The 18,232-nt window shown below is 34.6% G+C and overlaps 2 protein-coding genes across 3 annotated transcripts in view; both read left to right on the top strand.

Moving 5' to 3' along the window:
* The first annotated feature begins 8,080 nt into the window (after positions 1-8,080).
* On the top strand, positions 8,081-13,476 carry LOC117330341 (ubiquitin-conjugating enzyme E2 4-like). Its single transcript, XM_033888558.1, has 6 exons — positions 8,081-8,196; positions 8,703-8,766; positions 10,833-10,864; positions 11,155-11,232; positions 11,670-11,775; positions 11,908-13,476. The coding sequence occupies exons 1-6, from the start codon at positions 8,173-8,175 to the stop codon at positions 12,045-12,047; spliced, it is 444 nt and encodes a 147-aa protein (XP_033744449.1). The 5' UTR covers positions 8,081-8,172; the 3' UTR covers positions 12,048-13,476.
* A 2,178-nt stretch (positions 13,477-15,654) lies between these two features.
* LOC117330322 (BAI1-associated protein 3-like) overlaps positions 15,655-18,232 on the top strand; it is a 190,663-nt gene continuing 188,085 nt past the window's right edge. For both annotated transcript variants that reach the window (XM_033888537.1, XM_033888529.1), the window contains exon 1: positions 15,655-15,806. The gene's annotated coding sequence lies outside the window, so the exon portion shown is untranslated. The remainder of the gene's footprint in view (positions 15,807-18,232) is intronic.

Here is an 18,232-nt window from a genome sequence, read left to right as displayed (position 1 = left end):
TATCCCTGCGTTGTGTCTGAGACGTCAGATAAAAGGGGACGCTTTGGCTATACCTTAAGTATATTTTAAGTTCGTGTTAAAAGAGACCATTATGCATACACGTGTTTCTTTTGTTTAATCCATAATAAAGGCTGTAACGATACAAGGTCCCCGACCTCTTGAAACACAGAGCACTGCAGTATGACTATCCGGTACTGTTATTGGCATGCTCCCAAGTAACACATTTACAGGTAAACTTACGGATGCCCTGGTAGGACTTTTTAGTTTATCACTTATTATTTATTACTCGATATTTGCTATATTTTAGTTGTTATAACTAATTATTTATTTGATAATGGTAAGGCTGTACAGCATAATGGACGGCTTCAGCCCTAGCGAAAATTTAGACTGTTGATAAAGCATTAATCATTGCACTTAATTGATCTTTTACTGATTAGAGGTTACCTGCTAAGGCAATAATGAACACGGAATAAAAATAACAATTCAGTAATATCAAATCAGAATTAGCAAATCATAAATAGGTAACAACAAATGAAGAACGTGATTGTAGATAGTTTGAAGGTAATGAAAGAAACAAATAAGCACTAAAGGATAAATATAGTATACCTTTTAAGACATATGAATATTAATGATATAAAAAATATAACAGATAGTCATAATACTACAATACAACAATAATAATGATTGATAACAAATAAGTAGTAACAAATAAATGCTAACAAATACGTGATAACTAAAGATGTACCTACGGGGCTTCCATATTATACAGATGCAGAAGTAGTCAAATGATACGACTCGAGTATTATCCTAAATAAATCGTAAAATAAATATGGCGAAGAGAGACTATCAGGTTCGCTTTCCATAAAACTGATCATGGTAATGTTTCTCGTCTCTTCTTGTACACTTGTCAGAACGGATTAGGAACAAACTACGTTTTTTAATAATGTGACTAAGAGAAAAACGAGGCCTGCTATATAATCATTTGGAGAACGGTGTATGTCTGTTTTACGCAACATTTGTGTTTGGCATTTTTTCGGCGTTAATGTTAATGCTGTTTTGGCATATGTGATCTAATCTATGCGTAGAACATGTCCTTTCCGCTTCAATATCCTTTTTTTATGATGGTACTGATTGACTCCTTTCGAGTCCTTTCCTTCACTGTCTCATTCAGCAATGTAACCTGGTCATCTTGAGGAGGCTCTTAGGCATTTGTGTAAGAATGTTTCCAGGGTCTTATCATGATTGTCATTTTCAATGTTTCACTGTCGTAAAGTGATACTGAGATGACATAGTTCTTGTCTTTTGCCATATATTTTCTAAACCGTGCAACTATTTCAATGCTCAAATCATTTTAAACGTGTCATGCAGGTTATACCAAAGAAACATTGAATTCACAGATATTACTGCAATAGTCGTGAATTCAATGTTTTATATTTAAATTTCATACCTTTCGTAGTCATATTAGTACCGACATTAAATTCGCATTTCAGGTCAGATTTGATACAAGAATATACCACCCTAATGTTAACAGCAATGGTGATATTTATGTGGAAATCTTGGAGAGGAGATGGTCACCGGCCATAACTATGGATAAAGGTAACGGGTATCCGTTAAACTTTGCAATAAATATGGTAACTTGTCATCATTCTTATGAAAGATAACCATATAACCATATGACTATATACATGCCATAATACCCGTTTGGCTGTATGTTCAACATAAGTATTAATAACATTTTGAGAGATAGAATCCCTGTGTGTCGCGCACTTTTTTCATGAAGAACAAAATGTCAGGAAGTCGCATTTTATACTTTCAAATTATTGCTTTTTTGTGACTTAAAAATACAATTTTTTTTACACGTATGTTATAATCTACCCGTGTTTTGTTTCAGTTTTATTGGGTGTTATTTCACTTTTTAAGGAAGCTAATACTGATGACCCCCTAGCATTTGAAATTGCCAATGTTTACAAAAACGACCAGACAAGATTCAACGCAACTGCTAAGGAATGGACCGATAAGTACGCACGATGACAACATGTGATAAACTTTTTGTAATTAAAGGACGTCATCACGATTGACATTAACACGCAAAGCTTACTGTGATATGAATTATGACTAATTGAATCTTAATAACAATTTGATTAGGAAAACTTAAGGTATTCTGAGTTTGTGTATTAACCTGTAAGACACGTTATTTGCATTCTAAACTATAGTATAAGGAATGATACTTCATATATATCCACGTAGTTAACATTGAATTACAATCATTTTTATGAATTATGTTATATCGAAATTCATGCTGGTATCATTTGTTAAAAAATCGTTAATCATCACTCCGTCACTTTTGTCCCGTAGCCTCACTGATGTTTTAAACAAATGTAGCTATTTCAATGATTCCAATAATAATCATATAAAACGGCGTTAGCTGTACAGCAATCTAAGACTTCGCTACCTACGTCTGTGAGGATAGTGTTTATCAAATCATACGGTGGTTCATTTTTAGCTCACCTGGTCCGAAGGAGCTTATGCCATACCGTGGCGTCCGGCGTCCGTCGTCCGTCGTCCGTCAGTCCGTCAACAGTTGACTTCTTTTTCAAAACCGCTGATCGGAATTGAACAAAGTTTGACTGGTAGCATCATTATGGGCTGGGGATTAGAATTGTACAAATGGAGGGGCTGAACCCCCTGGGGACTGAGGAGCGGGACTAAAAAGGGTCAATTTGCCCATTAGATATAAACGACTTCTTCTCTGGAACTAAGCAATGGATATCACTAAAGTTTGTCTGGTATAGCATCGTCCAAGGGTAGGAATTCAAAATTGTACAAATGAATGGGCTGACCCCCGGGGGGCCAGAGGTTGGGGCCAAAAGGGGTCAGTTTGGCTAAATTTATATAAACGACGACTTCTTTGAAACTAAGCAATGGATATCACTCATATTTGACTGGTAGCATCCTTATAAGGTAGGAATTCAAAATTGTACAAATGGTGGGGGCTGACCCTGGGGGCTCTGTGGCCTTGTGGGGCGGGGCCGAAATGGGTCTATTTGGCTAAATTGATATAGACAGCCTTTTCCCTGAAAGTAAGCAATGGATATCAGTCATATTTAAATTGTAGCATCCTTATGGAGTAGGGAATCAAAATTGTAGAAATGGTGGGGCTGACACTGGGGGCAGGGTCAGGGGTAGGGCCAAAAGTGGTCAATTCGGCTTAATGGATATAAACAACTTCTCTGGAACTAAGAAATGGATATAGCTCATATTTGTCTGGTAGCATCGTTATGGGGTGGGGATTCAACATTGTACATATGGTGAGGCTGATCCCCCAGGGACTGAAGGGCGGGGCCAAATAGGTTAATTTGGCTAAAACGCTATAAATAATTGTCTTGAAGTAAGCGATGAATATCTATCATATTTGACTGGAAGCGTCATTAGGGGTATTCCTATATAAATTGCCCCCAGGAGGCTGAGTGTTGAGTCGAAAGGGGTCAATTAGGCTAAATATATATAAGCGACTTATCTAAAAGGGGTCCATTTGGCAATATTAATATTAATGACTTCTCCTTTTGAAGTAAGCATTGTATGACATTGATATTTCAGCGGTAACATTCCCAGGAGGTTTACACAAATAATTGGGCTGACACCCCTCATCCCCACCCCACCCCCTGGGGTCTGGGGTCTTTCCCCACCCTTGAAGACTTATTTCTTTTGTTTTATCTTTGAAACCATTCAGATCCCCACCCCATTATCATATATAGGCTTCTTTGGCATCAATAGATGAACACAATCCTGATGTAAATAAGCCCATGGTTCCCACCACCCCATGATACTTATAGTTTCTTTAAATACAGTCATGTTGAATCTTGACTATATTTCTGGGTTATATCTATGAAGCAGTTGAGATCCCCACAACATAATCATACATCAACAAATAAAGCTATTAGGAAATGGATCTTAAACATTATTTTAATGCTTGCTCAAAAAACCTGGTGAGCGATATAGGCCCTCTGGGCCTCTTGTTTTTATTTGTTGTGTGTACATATGATGCCATAGAGAAAGTTCATCTTGATTTGACATAAACTTGCAATTTGTTGGGTTTAATTAATAAGCAATTAGTTTGATAATTTTTCCTGGAAAGTCGGTCATCAAAATCTCATGACAACTCAGCATGTTTAATTTTAGAAAAAAATATCATTATATTATATGATATTATATATTTATTATAATATATAATATATTTATTATATAAGACAAAGTTTGATTGAATTTTTTCGAATCTAATTAATGCTGAGGGATAATTTCCCCGTTCCTAAATATCTTTTGATAGTCTTGATTCATTGGAATGTTATTATAACACCATCCTAAAAGATCCATTTTCGAATGAATCTACTCTCATCACTGAAGTCCCTCTCCGTCATCTCAAGTGATCACTCAGCATTAATTTGATTTGAACAAAATACAATCAACTTCGTCGTATATGATAAAACTCGTTTAATTATGAAATTATTCAGTGGAATTTCCCTCATGTCGTAAGTGACAGTATGTCCTAAACGAAGCAATGGCACGTGTTTCCTTTCGACTGTACTAAGATTTATGAAAAGGTCTATTCTGAAGCCAAATATATATATTTGAAATGCCGGTTAAATGTCCAAACACAAACACCGTTGACGTGTGTTACAAAACATAGATCACATGTATTTGAAAAAGCTGCGTCTTTCCCACGCAGTGCATTATAACTGGTAAAACATCAGCCAATTGCACAGATCTTTGTTTCTCCAGACACCTACAACATCGCCACAATATTGGATTTAACGCCAGACGACGAATGAAGCAGGTAAAGAATTCATTTGTTTTGTTGAAACAATTACGTTATTTTAATATCAGAACGGTAATGTGTTTATAGAGCATTCTGTAGAAGCAAATTCAATATAAAAATATCTTCGTAAATCTACATAGGGAATATGTTTCCTTGGTATGTAGAAACATGCTTTCTTAGATCCTTCTCTTCCTGAATAGTATATATAAGAGAGTGATCATGATTTGTCAGAGGTGTGTCTTATCATTCTTCATTTATTGAACTTCCATAATTTGCAACGCCAAGAGAAAGATTTAGTACTTGACTTGCATTTGATTTACTTATCCACTATGCTTTTATATAGAAATACCCCTATCCCATCCACTCTCACACACACCCTTACACAACCTCACACAAACACACACACCCTTACACGCATACCCTTACACACACCCTCACTCACCCCTCCCCTCCACCCCACACACAAACACACTCTTTATACTCACACTCTTTATACTATACTTGATAAATCATGCTTGCTATCTTTCATAGGTATGCATTGATAATCTTTACATCTATTTTACCTATGGACAACAAATTATTCTCGGTGCATTTAAAGTAGGATGGCAACGATAGATTATTTAAGGGATGATTTCTATGTTTCACGTATAATCAATCATTATACCAAGACGTTAATTACTAATCTATATACTGGTCGTGCAATGTAGCTGAGATATGATACATAACAATCATAGAATACTTATCTAAGTATTCCGTGTATTAAAAAATTATCTTTATCTATTAAATCTACATAATAAAATGCAGTATTCAAATTCCCCATGCAGGAAACAAACAAATGAATTTTAATGCGTCCCATCCCTTTATATCCAGTAGGCTCATTAACCGAATTTCCTAGTTGGATAAAAAACATTCACGACGCAACATATGTCAGACCTTGAAGGACGTACTATCTTTAAGCTGTGAGATGACCGTAATGGAGCTAATAATCTTAGAACATACAACCTATAATATAAAAAGACAAAAATTGTTTACGCAACTCAGCCTATATCGACTATATCGGAACAGTTTAGCAAAGGGAGTTTACCACTTGGTATATAGTCTGGTCGTTTTAATTACCAACCTGTGCCTCTAGCAGACCGCATGTGTAAATATTGTTCAAATGATTTGAATGAAAATGTGTTAGAGAATGAAATATCTTTTATATCCGATTGTTATTCTGTATAATGATATATGGATATTTGTATTTGATAGAGCAATGTATGTAATGAATAATTTCTCAGCATTGATCTATCGATCAACTTGTTTATCTTATGAATGGACCTAACCTGCAATTTATTATAGCGAAATCAGCATATCTCGTGCTTAAAAGACGATTACCTTTAGAATGCTATTATTTCATATTGTATGATTGTATAGTTATATGTTCTCATGAAAATAATTATTAACTTAGTGTCTTATCAATCAAATTTGGCTGGGCAATATATATAGTTTTTAAGTTTCAAATGTATTTTATATGAAATGTATGACCTAAATTTAAATATTTATTTTGTGACACTTTAATAGATAAATAGATTGATTGAATGGTTGATATCAACAAAATTGCCCCTTCATATACACTTCAAAAAAATTCTAATTAATTCCCACTCCAACTGTATCTAAAATACATGTTAGGTAGTTCTCATCGATCGTCAGATATCCACGGTTGATTGCACTACACTACGCTTTTCGTGAAAATACAATTTATCTTAGTTGGATTTGTAATTATAGGAGTCGGAAATGACCAGATATATGTACACGTTAATTATATCTAGAATCAAATTTAAATGTAAACCAAATACAATGTCGGAGAAAATAGGCAGTCATTGTAAGAACTGTTTATTATATTAGTATTCTTTGCTGTTTTTGCCTCATTTCAAAATATGCCTAAATCAGTTCAGTCACATGAACGCTTGTTCTGTAAAATAAAATAAAAATATTCTGCTACAGTACGCTGTTATTGCTTTACAAAATCATTCACATAATCTTAATTCACATATACATACATCGAACTGACCTTATAACTCATGTAGCCTTTGTTTACGTAATTGTTACTATTTGGTGGTATATTGTACACGTGTATCAGGGGACCATAAAATACCTATGTGGTGGTATATTGTACATGTGTATTAGGGGACTATAGGATATCTATTTTGTGGTGTATTGTGTATCAGGGGGATATAGAATACCTATTTGGTGGTATATTGTACACATGTATCAGGGGACCATAAGATAGCTTGTGAGGGTATATTGTACACGTGCATTATTGGACCTATACGTTACATAAGGTACTGAAAAACAGAATACATTTCGTGTATTGATATGCAAACGAAAACATAATCTAATTCTAAAGCGATTAAACTTATACTTTAAATATACTTACATGGAGAACATGACCAGGTGTTCGAGAAGGACAAGCGTCCTATGCTTCCCCGACGACACCCGAATACACAAACTGTTAGCTATTGATTTATAGGGAGCTAGGAACACGTTAGTTTGTTGTTTATAATGGTTTGATGAAATCTACTGTTCGATAGCTGCCTTTTTTATTGAGTTCTTGGATGTCATATTGCCTGTATACATCCTAGTGTGTTAAACATTGGTCCTTGATAAATTGGAGTGGTCAAATATTGTTTTGATACGGTTTCCATATCGAGTTAACCAAAGAAAACAAATCCTTTCGCCCTACCTCCTAACTAAAGAAAACATTTGAGTTACAAAAGTTTAATAAATCTATATCAATTTCTAATGAATGTGGAAATCAGCTAATTATGTTATATCTATAACCTAAGTCAGAAATCAATATAATTATATGTACACCTTATTATAGCCATTTGTGATCAGGATTATCACACACAAATTGATAATAATTTAAAATAAGTGTTGAATGTATGTTGATAAAGATACGGTGTATAAACAAGATAAGAACATACCAGTTATGACAAACAAGAATTGGAAATTCAGAAGCGAAGTGAGAAATATTGAATACGAGTGTTAGAATATAGAAATATAGGTACGACCGAGTGTCTGGATCGTGTTGTGTGTAATATTGGAATCTTAAAACAGCAATAGTTACTGTACATATCTCGATTTGTTTCTGGTTGGATGAACCCGACAGATCCCGAGATACAACTATACTTAAAAGACATACCTACATGTACATACATAAGCAGCATTGTTATGTTAACAACTCACGGTTGGAAAAGGTTTATACACTGTTGACGTCTGTTGCTATAAATAGATTAGATGTTTACTGTGCCTCGCATTGACATTGGTAGGTAAACTCTACACAACACACGACGCCAGCCCAATACACTGACACTATGGCGATGAGAAGATTGAACAAGGTAATGGCGTAGTGTAGAACTAGTAAGGGTAGGATGAGGTCCTAATATAGAAGTTTATTACATATACCTATTCATATTATACAGATTATCAAGTAACTGTGTGGATTAAAATGATTTGAATTCATTCACTAGTGTTCATGGTGTGACAAAGCCCCTATACTGTGGAGGTGTTACATGGTCAATACTGGTATATTGTTAACACCAAGATAATTATCATTAGCGCATTGTAATTATTTATATCAAGCAAGTAATTACCAATTATATACCAATTATATACCTATCTTTGTACGCGCTTCGTATCATAAAAGGTTGAATGTTGATTCCCTGTCTATAGGAAAGCTTCATATTTCAGCATTATTATACAATATGAAAAACGTGCAGCTCATTATAAACCACGTCCATTAGTGACGGCTCTCGCGGTTTCTTTAAAGTGAATTATATACAATACAAGTCACTGAGTGTGAACTATCTTCGATATATTCAAACATACTCACACTTTATTTCAGGAATTAACGACTCTAAAGGATGACCCCCCAAAGAATTGTTCAGTTGAACTTGTCGGAGAAAACTGTGAGTAATTATGAATGGATGAGTTCAAATATTTCACTACACACATTAAGTCGCGTGTCAAATATTTGAATCCATATCTAAAGCATGTGTCTTCTGTCATGTTGTAGATATATGCTTATTACTTCTTGATTTTTCCTATCCCTGTGGACAATATGACCATGTACTTGTTTACTCCAATCTGTCTTTACCCTGCTGCTCTACTTACGTCTGGTACCATGATATAAAACCTAGCTGTTTCAATTACATCTTTACTTATTCATGTTTACTTCTTTCTTCCTCTCTTGCATTTTCCTTCCGGAGTCGATGTTAATGCTATTCTGACATGCTTGATATAATCCATGTAACCTGGTCATCTTGAGGAGGGTCCTTCGGCATTAGTGTAAGAATGTTTCCAGGGTCTTATCATCATTGTCATTTCCAATGTTTCACTGCCGTAAACTGATACTGAGATGACATAGTTCTTGTCTTTTGCCATATATATGAGTTATTCTTATTTTGTAGTAGACAGTTCGTACATGATCCAGTCGCCTTCTGATGTCTTCGTTAGTACTGTCTGTAATGTTGACTGTACCTCTGAGGTAAATGCAGTTGTTTACATGTTCTATCGCATCTCCAGTAGCTCTTATTGTCTAGTTGATAATGATATCGATGCACATAATCTTTGTTTTAGAGACATTGATGCTGAGGCCAGTTGATTTTCATATTTGTCCAGTATATCTATGTTTGCCTGTATCTATTAATCTGATTAAAAATGCAAAATGTCGTCTGCATAGTCGAGGTCATCAAGTCCTAGTGTCATGTTCCAGTATATTCTTGTGTTTGTGTCATCATCCGGTCAATAACTAGGAGTAGTAGAAACCCAGACATCACTATTTTAACCCTTACTTGATATTAAACAATTCAGTAATACATCTTCCATGGATTGACTGGACATTAAACTAATTAAACTAGTCCTATGAACCTTACCCTGTATTCTATAGTGCCTCATAATCTTCCACATAGTATTTAGTTACACACTGGTTTTTCGAAGTCCACAAAGCATGTATATGAGTAAGAGTCCATTTGATGACCTACTCTGATATGTTCTTTGTCACTTTACTCTCGTGTCTTTTCCGCTGTATCTTTCTCTAAATTTCTTTTTCATTTCTTCCGATCTGGCATCTTCTACCTACATTTGATAGTCCGTCTCTCATCAACAAGATTCCAGTTGTCAGCGCTAAACCATTCGTTATTCGTTAGTGTTTTCTTTTTCGCCCCAAAGTGTATTTGCTGGTGTTTCGTTGTTTGCTGTTCTGAAGTAATTCCATACGTCTTAAATCTCTGTTTTCTCGTAGTTATTGAGGATGCTGAAACGATCGTTCAGTTTTATCGAAATGTCTCAGCTTCGCACAGTCCATGAAGCTTTTTATAAAGGGATTCTTTACCCTTCTCATCAAGCTCAATGATTGTGGTTTTGGTGTGTCTTGACCAGCATTGCGCTATGATGAATCTATCACTTATTGGTTGTCATTCCCCAAGGGACATAATAGTATCTGTCGACATACTACTGAATTATCTATGTCAAATGTAATTGTATATGCATTTTTAATTTGTTTTATTTAGTGTTATGAGAATTTCATTGAACATTAGCATATATGTCTAAACATTTCCATCAGGCTAGGAAGCAAGGTTTTTGTAAGATGTTTTGTTGCACAACCAATGAATGTTTATACGTGACGTTTCGATGACTAGTATGGTATTTACACTGTCACTTTCATCAGACAAATAACCAGGGCAGCATATGTACACAAAGGTGTAAAACGTGTACGTGTTGTCTTCGAAACTCGAATACCGATGTCGATTTCGGATATAGTGCAGTGTACCATACTTTGGTGCAGTAACTAATTGCACAGAAAATATTTAACGCATTTTTCTCAAGAACGTTAAACAAAAATATTGTACCTATTACTCTATATCTACCATACCGTGAGAAGATTTAAGTACCAAGGTATCGGATTATAATAACTGTACAGAAAGAATGCACACATCTTTTTGACATTTATGCATACAATTATTTTTTATTGTAGTATTTGAATGGCAAGTCAAACTCACAGGGCCCGTAAGTATAATTCTTCTTGTTAGTACGTTATCATTGAATATAAATGACGAATATGAAGCCAGTATTCCATATACATTATATGCATTATTATCTACACGTTTCGTGAATTGACTTTAATTGACTGATTGCTATACAAATGACGCTTATGTAATGTTAAAAAAAAGATATTATATATTAGTTGTTCACATTCTATTTTACCACAGAATACAAAGCAAAATCATCAGGAAATAATGTTTTATTCATTCAATTTGTTTGTTTTCATTCATAAAAGATATTCATTTTATATGTAGGAAGATACGCCATACGCTGGAGGTGTATTTGTCCTTCATTTGAACTTTCCTACAGACTATCCATTTAAATCACCAAAGGTAAGTCGGTTCTCTTGAGTAGTTCGTTTTGAAATGACACACGAGATATTTGTACTTTCAATACAAATTGATAGTTAAAGTAGACCCAATAATGAATTCAAATGCTGTTTCGCTCTTCTAGGACTCGTCAGTGATGCTAAACGTCTAAAGAATTATTACCTACTAGGTAGCGACGAAGGAAAGAACAATAAAGAAATGTTATTTGAAATCTGGATGAGGAGACGGAAAATACAAGCAATTCAATAAATATCATAATTTTCAGTATTCGATTTCAAAAGAACGTCCAGAACATGTTTATTCTGAACCGTGCCACTATCTAAATAATCAAATCATTTAAAATGTCTCATATAAGTTATGCATACACTAGTGCATGAATTCAATGTTTTCATACCTTTATTACTTGTTATATAGGTACAGGTATTAAATTGGTATTTCAGGTCAAATTTCATACAAAGATATACCACCCTAACATTAACAGCAATGGTGATATTTGTGTGAACACCTTAGACAGGAAATGGTCACCGAAAGATACAATAGATAAAGGTAAAATATGTAAAAAAAAAAAAAAAACAACAAAAAAACAAAAATAACGAAAGAAGAATGTTATACCACTGTCATTTAATTGAAAGAATATTCGTTAAACATGTTAAAAATCTTCTCCGTGTTTTGTTTCAGTTTTATCAGACGTCCTTTCACTTTTTATCGAAGCTAATGCTGATGACCCCCTAGTACCACAAATTGCCTCCGTGTATAAAGGCGACCGGAAGCGATTCAACGCAACTGCTAAGGAATGGACCGATAAGTACGCACGGTGACAACATGTGATAAACAAATTTTATGTAATTGAAGGACGTCATCACGACTGAAATTAACACGCAAAGCTTACTGTGATATGTTTAAGAGACGATTATATCATCATATGAGTGATGGAATCGTAGAAACAATTTCATTAAGAAAACTGGTCTTTTGCGCGTGAAAGACCCTGGAGTACAGTATCAGAAGTGATATGTGTTTATTTTCCATGTTGAAAAATTACAATTACAAGCATCATTTTTACGAATTCTGTTATATCGAAACTCTGGCAATCTGGTATAATTTGTTGATAAATCGTTAATCATTAGTCTAGTTCTTTACATTTTTGTCCCTTAACCTCACTGATCTTTTAAACTAATTCAGTTATTTCTACGGGATATCATTGGTTACGTCCAATTAGCGGTTATCGATCTGAGTGCGAAATTGATCGATATATAGGGATAGGATTTCACTTTTATGAAGCAATTTCTCTAAGAATATATTGTATGGGTCGTGGTAGCGATTGAATTCTGAGAGGAATTGCTGCACAAAAGCATGGTTAACATAAACGCGAAATCCAATCACTATATTTACACTTCATGACTTTCTATTATATTTTTATGTTAATCAATCCTCATTTGTAAATGACATCGTTATACCGTAAAAGACGGTTACTGGTGAGTGGAATTACCATTGTTAAAACAGCCAATGCTGACTCTTCACTTTAAGTTGAAACTTTATTTCTTTATGTTTTTACGTGTGAAATATCAATAAATAATACAAACATTAAGTGATATTTTAAAAACAATTTATATATATATATAATTTTACTGTATTAAAAACGTTATGTATATGGTAAAAGGTGTTCGTTTACTGACAGTTCCATACAGAAGTTCAAAGATCAATGCTTCCATGCAAGTATGGTAAACAAATACACCTAGTATTGTTGAATAGCGAAATGGCTTGGCAAGTCTAATTATACAAATATGAAAGGTGAGTTTACATGAATCACTGTGATACTTCAAAGAACTAAAGTTAAGTGCAATTTTCGCCTCAAAAATGACGCATCTAACTTTTATTTTTTATTCTTTAAATGGTATAAAATTGGAAAGTTTCTATACTTTAGTGTCAGAGCCAAACATTTTGAGTTTTGTGTATGATAATGCGTTTTTTTAAGGTTGAAGTTTGATTTTTTTTATATGTTTGTGACGAAGAAAGGTCAAAGTTATTGATCAGGGGCATACACTTTTGAATTTTCAAAATTCCTTTATTTTTGAAATATCGTTCACCTTGAGCGAGAAACCCGCGCATGCGCAACGCAGTATGTCCACAAATAGCTGCATAATTGCATATAATATTTGATGACAATATTATTGAATCGATATGTATTTATTGTATGTCATTTTGTTGTCTTGAATTATAATTAAATTGTTGTTTTTTCATGGGTGATAACGACATTGTTATTTTGTTTTTATCTAAGATTGATTTCTATTGTGGATCACAGTTTAATAATCTTCTAAGACAAAGATCAAATTCCTCTATCTATTGTCTATTCAAACATTCACACTTGGCAATATTCAAAAATACTCATTCAAAATGGAATTGATCCTGCCATTTTATATGAATCAATCTTTCTCCATTGGTCACATACAACAACCAAATCAAATGATAGTAATTTGTTTTCGTGGTTGTCTCCCTTGGCACCGATCATCCTTTTTATCAAAGTACGGTGACTAGATGATGCATACTGTTACCATGTCCACTGCATGACATTACATTGAGCTCATAGCATTCAAATTCATCGATCTGATGATAATTTCTATTTCTATTTCAATTTGAAATAAACGTCAAATATCAGTTGTAGATCGGATTTCATTGTATGTGTGTGTTAAATACATAGCCATGGTTTATTATTTATAATGCAGAACATGTCTCCATGAGTAGCACTAAAGAACAATTAGAGACATATAACAGACATGTTTGTGAAATATTTACATGCTTATTTTACAAACTGAAAAAATACTCTTTTCTCTCTCGGTAAAATAAATCAGGAAAACTATTTTATTGTTGATCCAGTAAGCAATTATGCTTTTTTCTGGACCCCAATTAGGGTAAAAAATAAGTTAGTTAGGGTTTAAATGCTTTAAACGCTGATTAGATCGTGGCTATCCAATAACCAATCAGCATTGACATTTCAAATGTTTAACACGGTTGTGATGTGAAAAAAAGTTGTAACCAAAAAGTAAATGTTTGACACATGGCCTAGTTTGACACAGATTTTCCTATCGGCCATTACGATGGACAAGGGCGTGCAACAGGATTAACTTCATATATGAACAAGTGTGCAACTAAGTTTGTTTCCTGCTAAGTTTAATCGTGACGAAGTTGAAGTGCTGACATGCCGTACTTTTTAAGCTACTCACTTGAGGAATTGCATGTTATTTGCCGGACGTTTCGGTGCCCAAACTAAGTGAAATATAACCATTTCCCAATGTTCCATGAAGCTAAGCGGGTTGCTTCAGTAGGCCACTAGAGTTAACTTTGACTGTACTTTATGGTCTGACGTTCATGGCATGCTAAGACTGTTTCGTATCCCATTAAAGGAATTTTCTTAACTCAGAAACTTTCCGAACATTCTGTAATGCTTTCATAGAGAAAATGAAGTTAAGGAACTTCTCTGGTTGAATAGGGGCCTGACTATCAAGCCTCACTCGTTTTTCTCAAGTCCCACCTTTCGAAAAACGCAAAACACACCAATATAGACGATGAATCTTTATCTTTTCATATCTTGATAACAAGCGATTGTTACGAGTTCCCTTTGGTATTACTCCCTCCACAAAAGGAGAAATGCTGCAATGGAAAATAGTCCCATAGCTTCGAAGTGGGACATTTCTGATTACGCCATGTGGTGCGAATGGTATTCGTCGAGTTCAGCATGACACAGCAGTATTGACGACCAGCCAAAATAGGACAGATTGTTACAGAACCTAGTCACATCACTTAGTCATACAATTTTTAAGTTAGTGAACTAGTAAGTATCATCAGCAAATGCATTATCGAAGAATATGCATCATACGCAGGATTCCTTTCCAAGAAAATCAATTTGAAGTTAACCTTATATATTGGTTAGTTAAAGTACCCCCGTATCGAGTGTGTTACTGAAAACTGGGTCAATGGAAACAAAACAGGAAAAACAATCTAATATTGATTTCGTTAGCTGAACTTCAATTGCCAGAATTTAGTGAGTAGTCTTTGAGGACATGCATACGTGAATAACCACGTTAGAAAATGCTCACCAGGAAAGGTTAATAGCTCTCGGGTGTTAATCACAAAATAATGTTCACTGCTTCATATATAAAATTCCTCCTGAGGAAGAAAACATTAAGTGAAAATCGATTCAAATGTAACACACGATTTTCAACCAAGTTCAATCACCCTCCCTTTTATTGCTGAATTATTACATCCAAACTATACGCCAATGATTTCCAGTAATTAAAGACCAGGACTATAATACGAATTGAATTCACTACATGTAAAACATGATATACGGTCATATCTGTCCGCTATAGGAAATCGATTTCCCTCACGATGGTGACGAGGCCTCCACGTGCTAGCACCATCAGCAGCAAATCAAAGTGCGACAATTGAGCGGTGAGTATCGGTGTGTACAGGGCTGTGACTATACAGTTACCTGTGGCAGTATTAACTGTTGTTGGGACTTAAACGGAAGAGGTACTAGGACATCATACTCGTAACTAGAGACTAAAGTCTGCTCTATCCAGGTAGGTGAATTTGTTTGTGCTATACATTAAGGAACGCATATGATTTATGAGTACATACAGTACATAAATATTTAATACTCAAGGTAACCTGACTGACGAATTGCCTTTGTTTTTCATTTGGGTAAGATACCTGACAAGTCTGAATGATTGCAATATATTCAACCGTTCGTATTCATTCCTTACAATATATAGGACAATTTCTAGATTTGTAAGGTAATACTCATCAAACTATTTTTTTATATAACATTGATCTTTATATATATATATATATATGAGTACGGTATATCGTTGTGTAAAGTGCACATCAGGTACAAACAATAGTACGCCACCTCCCTCTACACTCTACTCCAGTATAACTATAATCTATACAATAATCCTTACTGGCAAACCACACATAACATATGAGGAAAATTGGAACGATTTGGAATCCAATTACATCTGATATAGATTACTATGATGAATATATGATATTATAACTATGTTGATTCCCGACGCGTAATTACATCAACATTGCCTTTAAGCAAACGAAGCAGCAGCCCAGCTACATAAGGACACTCACATTCGTTAGAGCATACATAATATCTGACCAGATCGATAGTTGTCTTATATACAGATATGCAATTATTTATTGCTTTTTTTGTGTGAAAAGCTTCTGGACATTTTGTGACGTCCTCGGTATGTATTTGAGCGTTCACGGGCTGCCAGTCTCTTAGACACATGTCAATGGATGACAATCGTTGTCCCTTTGATTACTCACTCTCGTATCTCTCGTTTCGATCGTTAGCTGTACATACCAGTACGTTGCTCAATTTTCTTTCTTTCGGAAACACGTGTCGAGTTGTTGAACAGATCTTCTCTGTTGGAGATACGCCGGACATTTGTGGACTAATCTCTGTTGACATTTTGTTGGCTAGGGCTTCTGCTCAGGACGACATAGCCTTTGTTCTGTTAAACATTTTTACTTTTGAGGCTTCTGTGCTCTTTCTGGCTGGTCGCTTGTGTTGATGACAGCCTTTCTTGGCATTCTTTGTTGTTATCTGTTTGCTAGTTTGTCATTTTAGAAAATAAATGTTGTATTTAGATGTTCTTCGACAATCTTTGCCGGTAAGCTGTAAGAGGACGAAATGACTTGTATCCTTCATTATTGTGCACTTACTTGAGCAGCAACGTAAGAAAGCATGAAGCCAATCTATGTACATCTCGTATTTTAAAGGACATGTGTAACTTATGTTGAGAAATATGCATCCTATTATCAATAATCCTTTACTTTGAATACCAGTCCTTATATACACATGTAAATGTTACACGTTCTAGTATTTAGAATGTAGAAAATAAAAATGGAAATAACCAAATAATAATTGTGTCTCCTATGAGTCTACTTATTGAATAAGAAATTCCTGTCTGAATATGTCTTTGATGAATTACCTGTTTCTACTAATTGAATAAGACATTCCAGTCCGAATATGTATCCTATGAGTACCTTTTTTTATTTTGAATAATAAATACCTGCCGAATACATTGCTATTGGACATTCTATTGACGGATGCTGTGTTTTAGAGCATACTATCCCCGGACGGTAGTGTTGTTAATATTATTGATGGAATGGGACTTCATTTTCAGTATCCGGTCATCAACGTTGTTTGTTAGTAATACCTGAACATAGATATAGATCTACGGTAGAAGAGAACAATGAGGCTGTTTTAAAATAATTTGCATGCTAATCAATAATGCAAATATGGTTTGCGTGTTCGCTTCTCTTTGACCTCAGGAACATATATCGAGAATAGAATAAATTGCATGGAAAAATCTGTCCTACCTAAATTACACATCCATACATTTATTTTACCTATGAGAACAAAATCAAATATTTTCACAACTATATAAAGAGAATATAAACTCATATTATAATGAATAAATGAAGCTTAAGATTTAAGCAAATGATTTTCCCGGTAAAATTAGACTGAACAGTCTATACAAACATAAATGAATCATCGATTATCATATACGTCTGGGAATATATAGTAACACTATCTAACATGCCACTTTTTTAGTTTAAAACTTACACATGAATCCTTAATATGCCACGCGGTCTTTTGTGACCTAATCAAATTAAAGGACTGTTCCGGATTAATCAGATGAATAATAACGCTACTTAATTACTTTGATATTGATATGATATTATACAACATACTTTTGCGCTGAACGTTATTTCCGGACATTCGAGCTTTGGAGTTATTCTAAGACTGATCCGAGGCGTATTCGATGAGGTTTGGGGAATATGTACTTTGGATACATGACGGAGCATCTGTTAAATCTGTGTAAGCCGTAGGACAAAACGTTTGTCAATTCGATGTCTGTTTCCACTTAAATCAAACTCCTTGATCCACCTGATACTAGTGATATTGTTCTGTAACTACACCACGGGT

This window comes from Pecten maximus, chromosome 1 (assembly GCF_902652985.1).
Source record: "Pecten maximus chromosome 1, xPecMax1.1, whole genome shotgun sequence".
Taxonomy (NCBI): Eukaryota; Metazoa; Mollusca; class Bivalvia; order Pectinida; family Pectinidae; genus Pecten; species Pecten maximus.
This window is presented reverse-complemented; position numbering and strand designations above follow the sequence as displayed.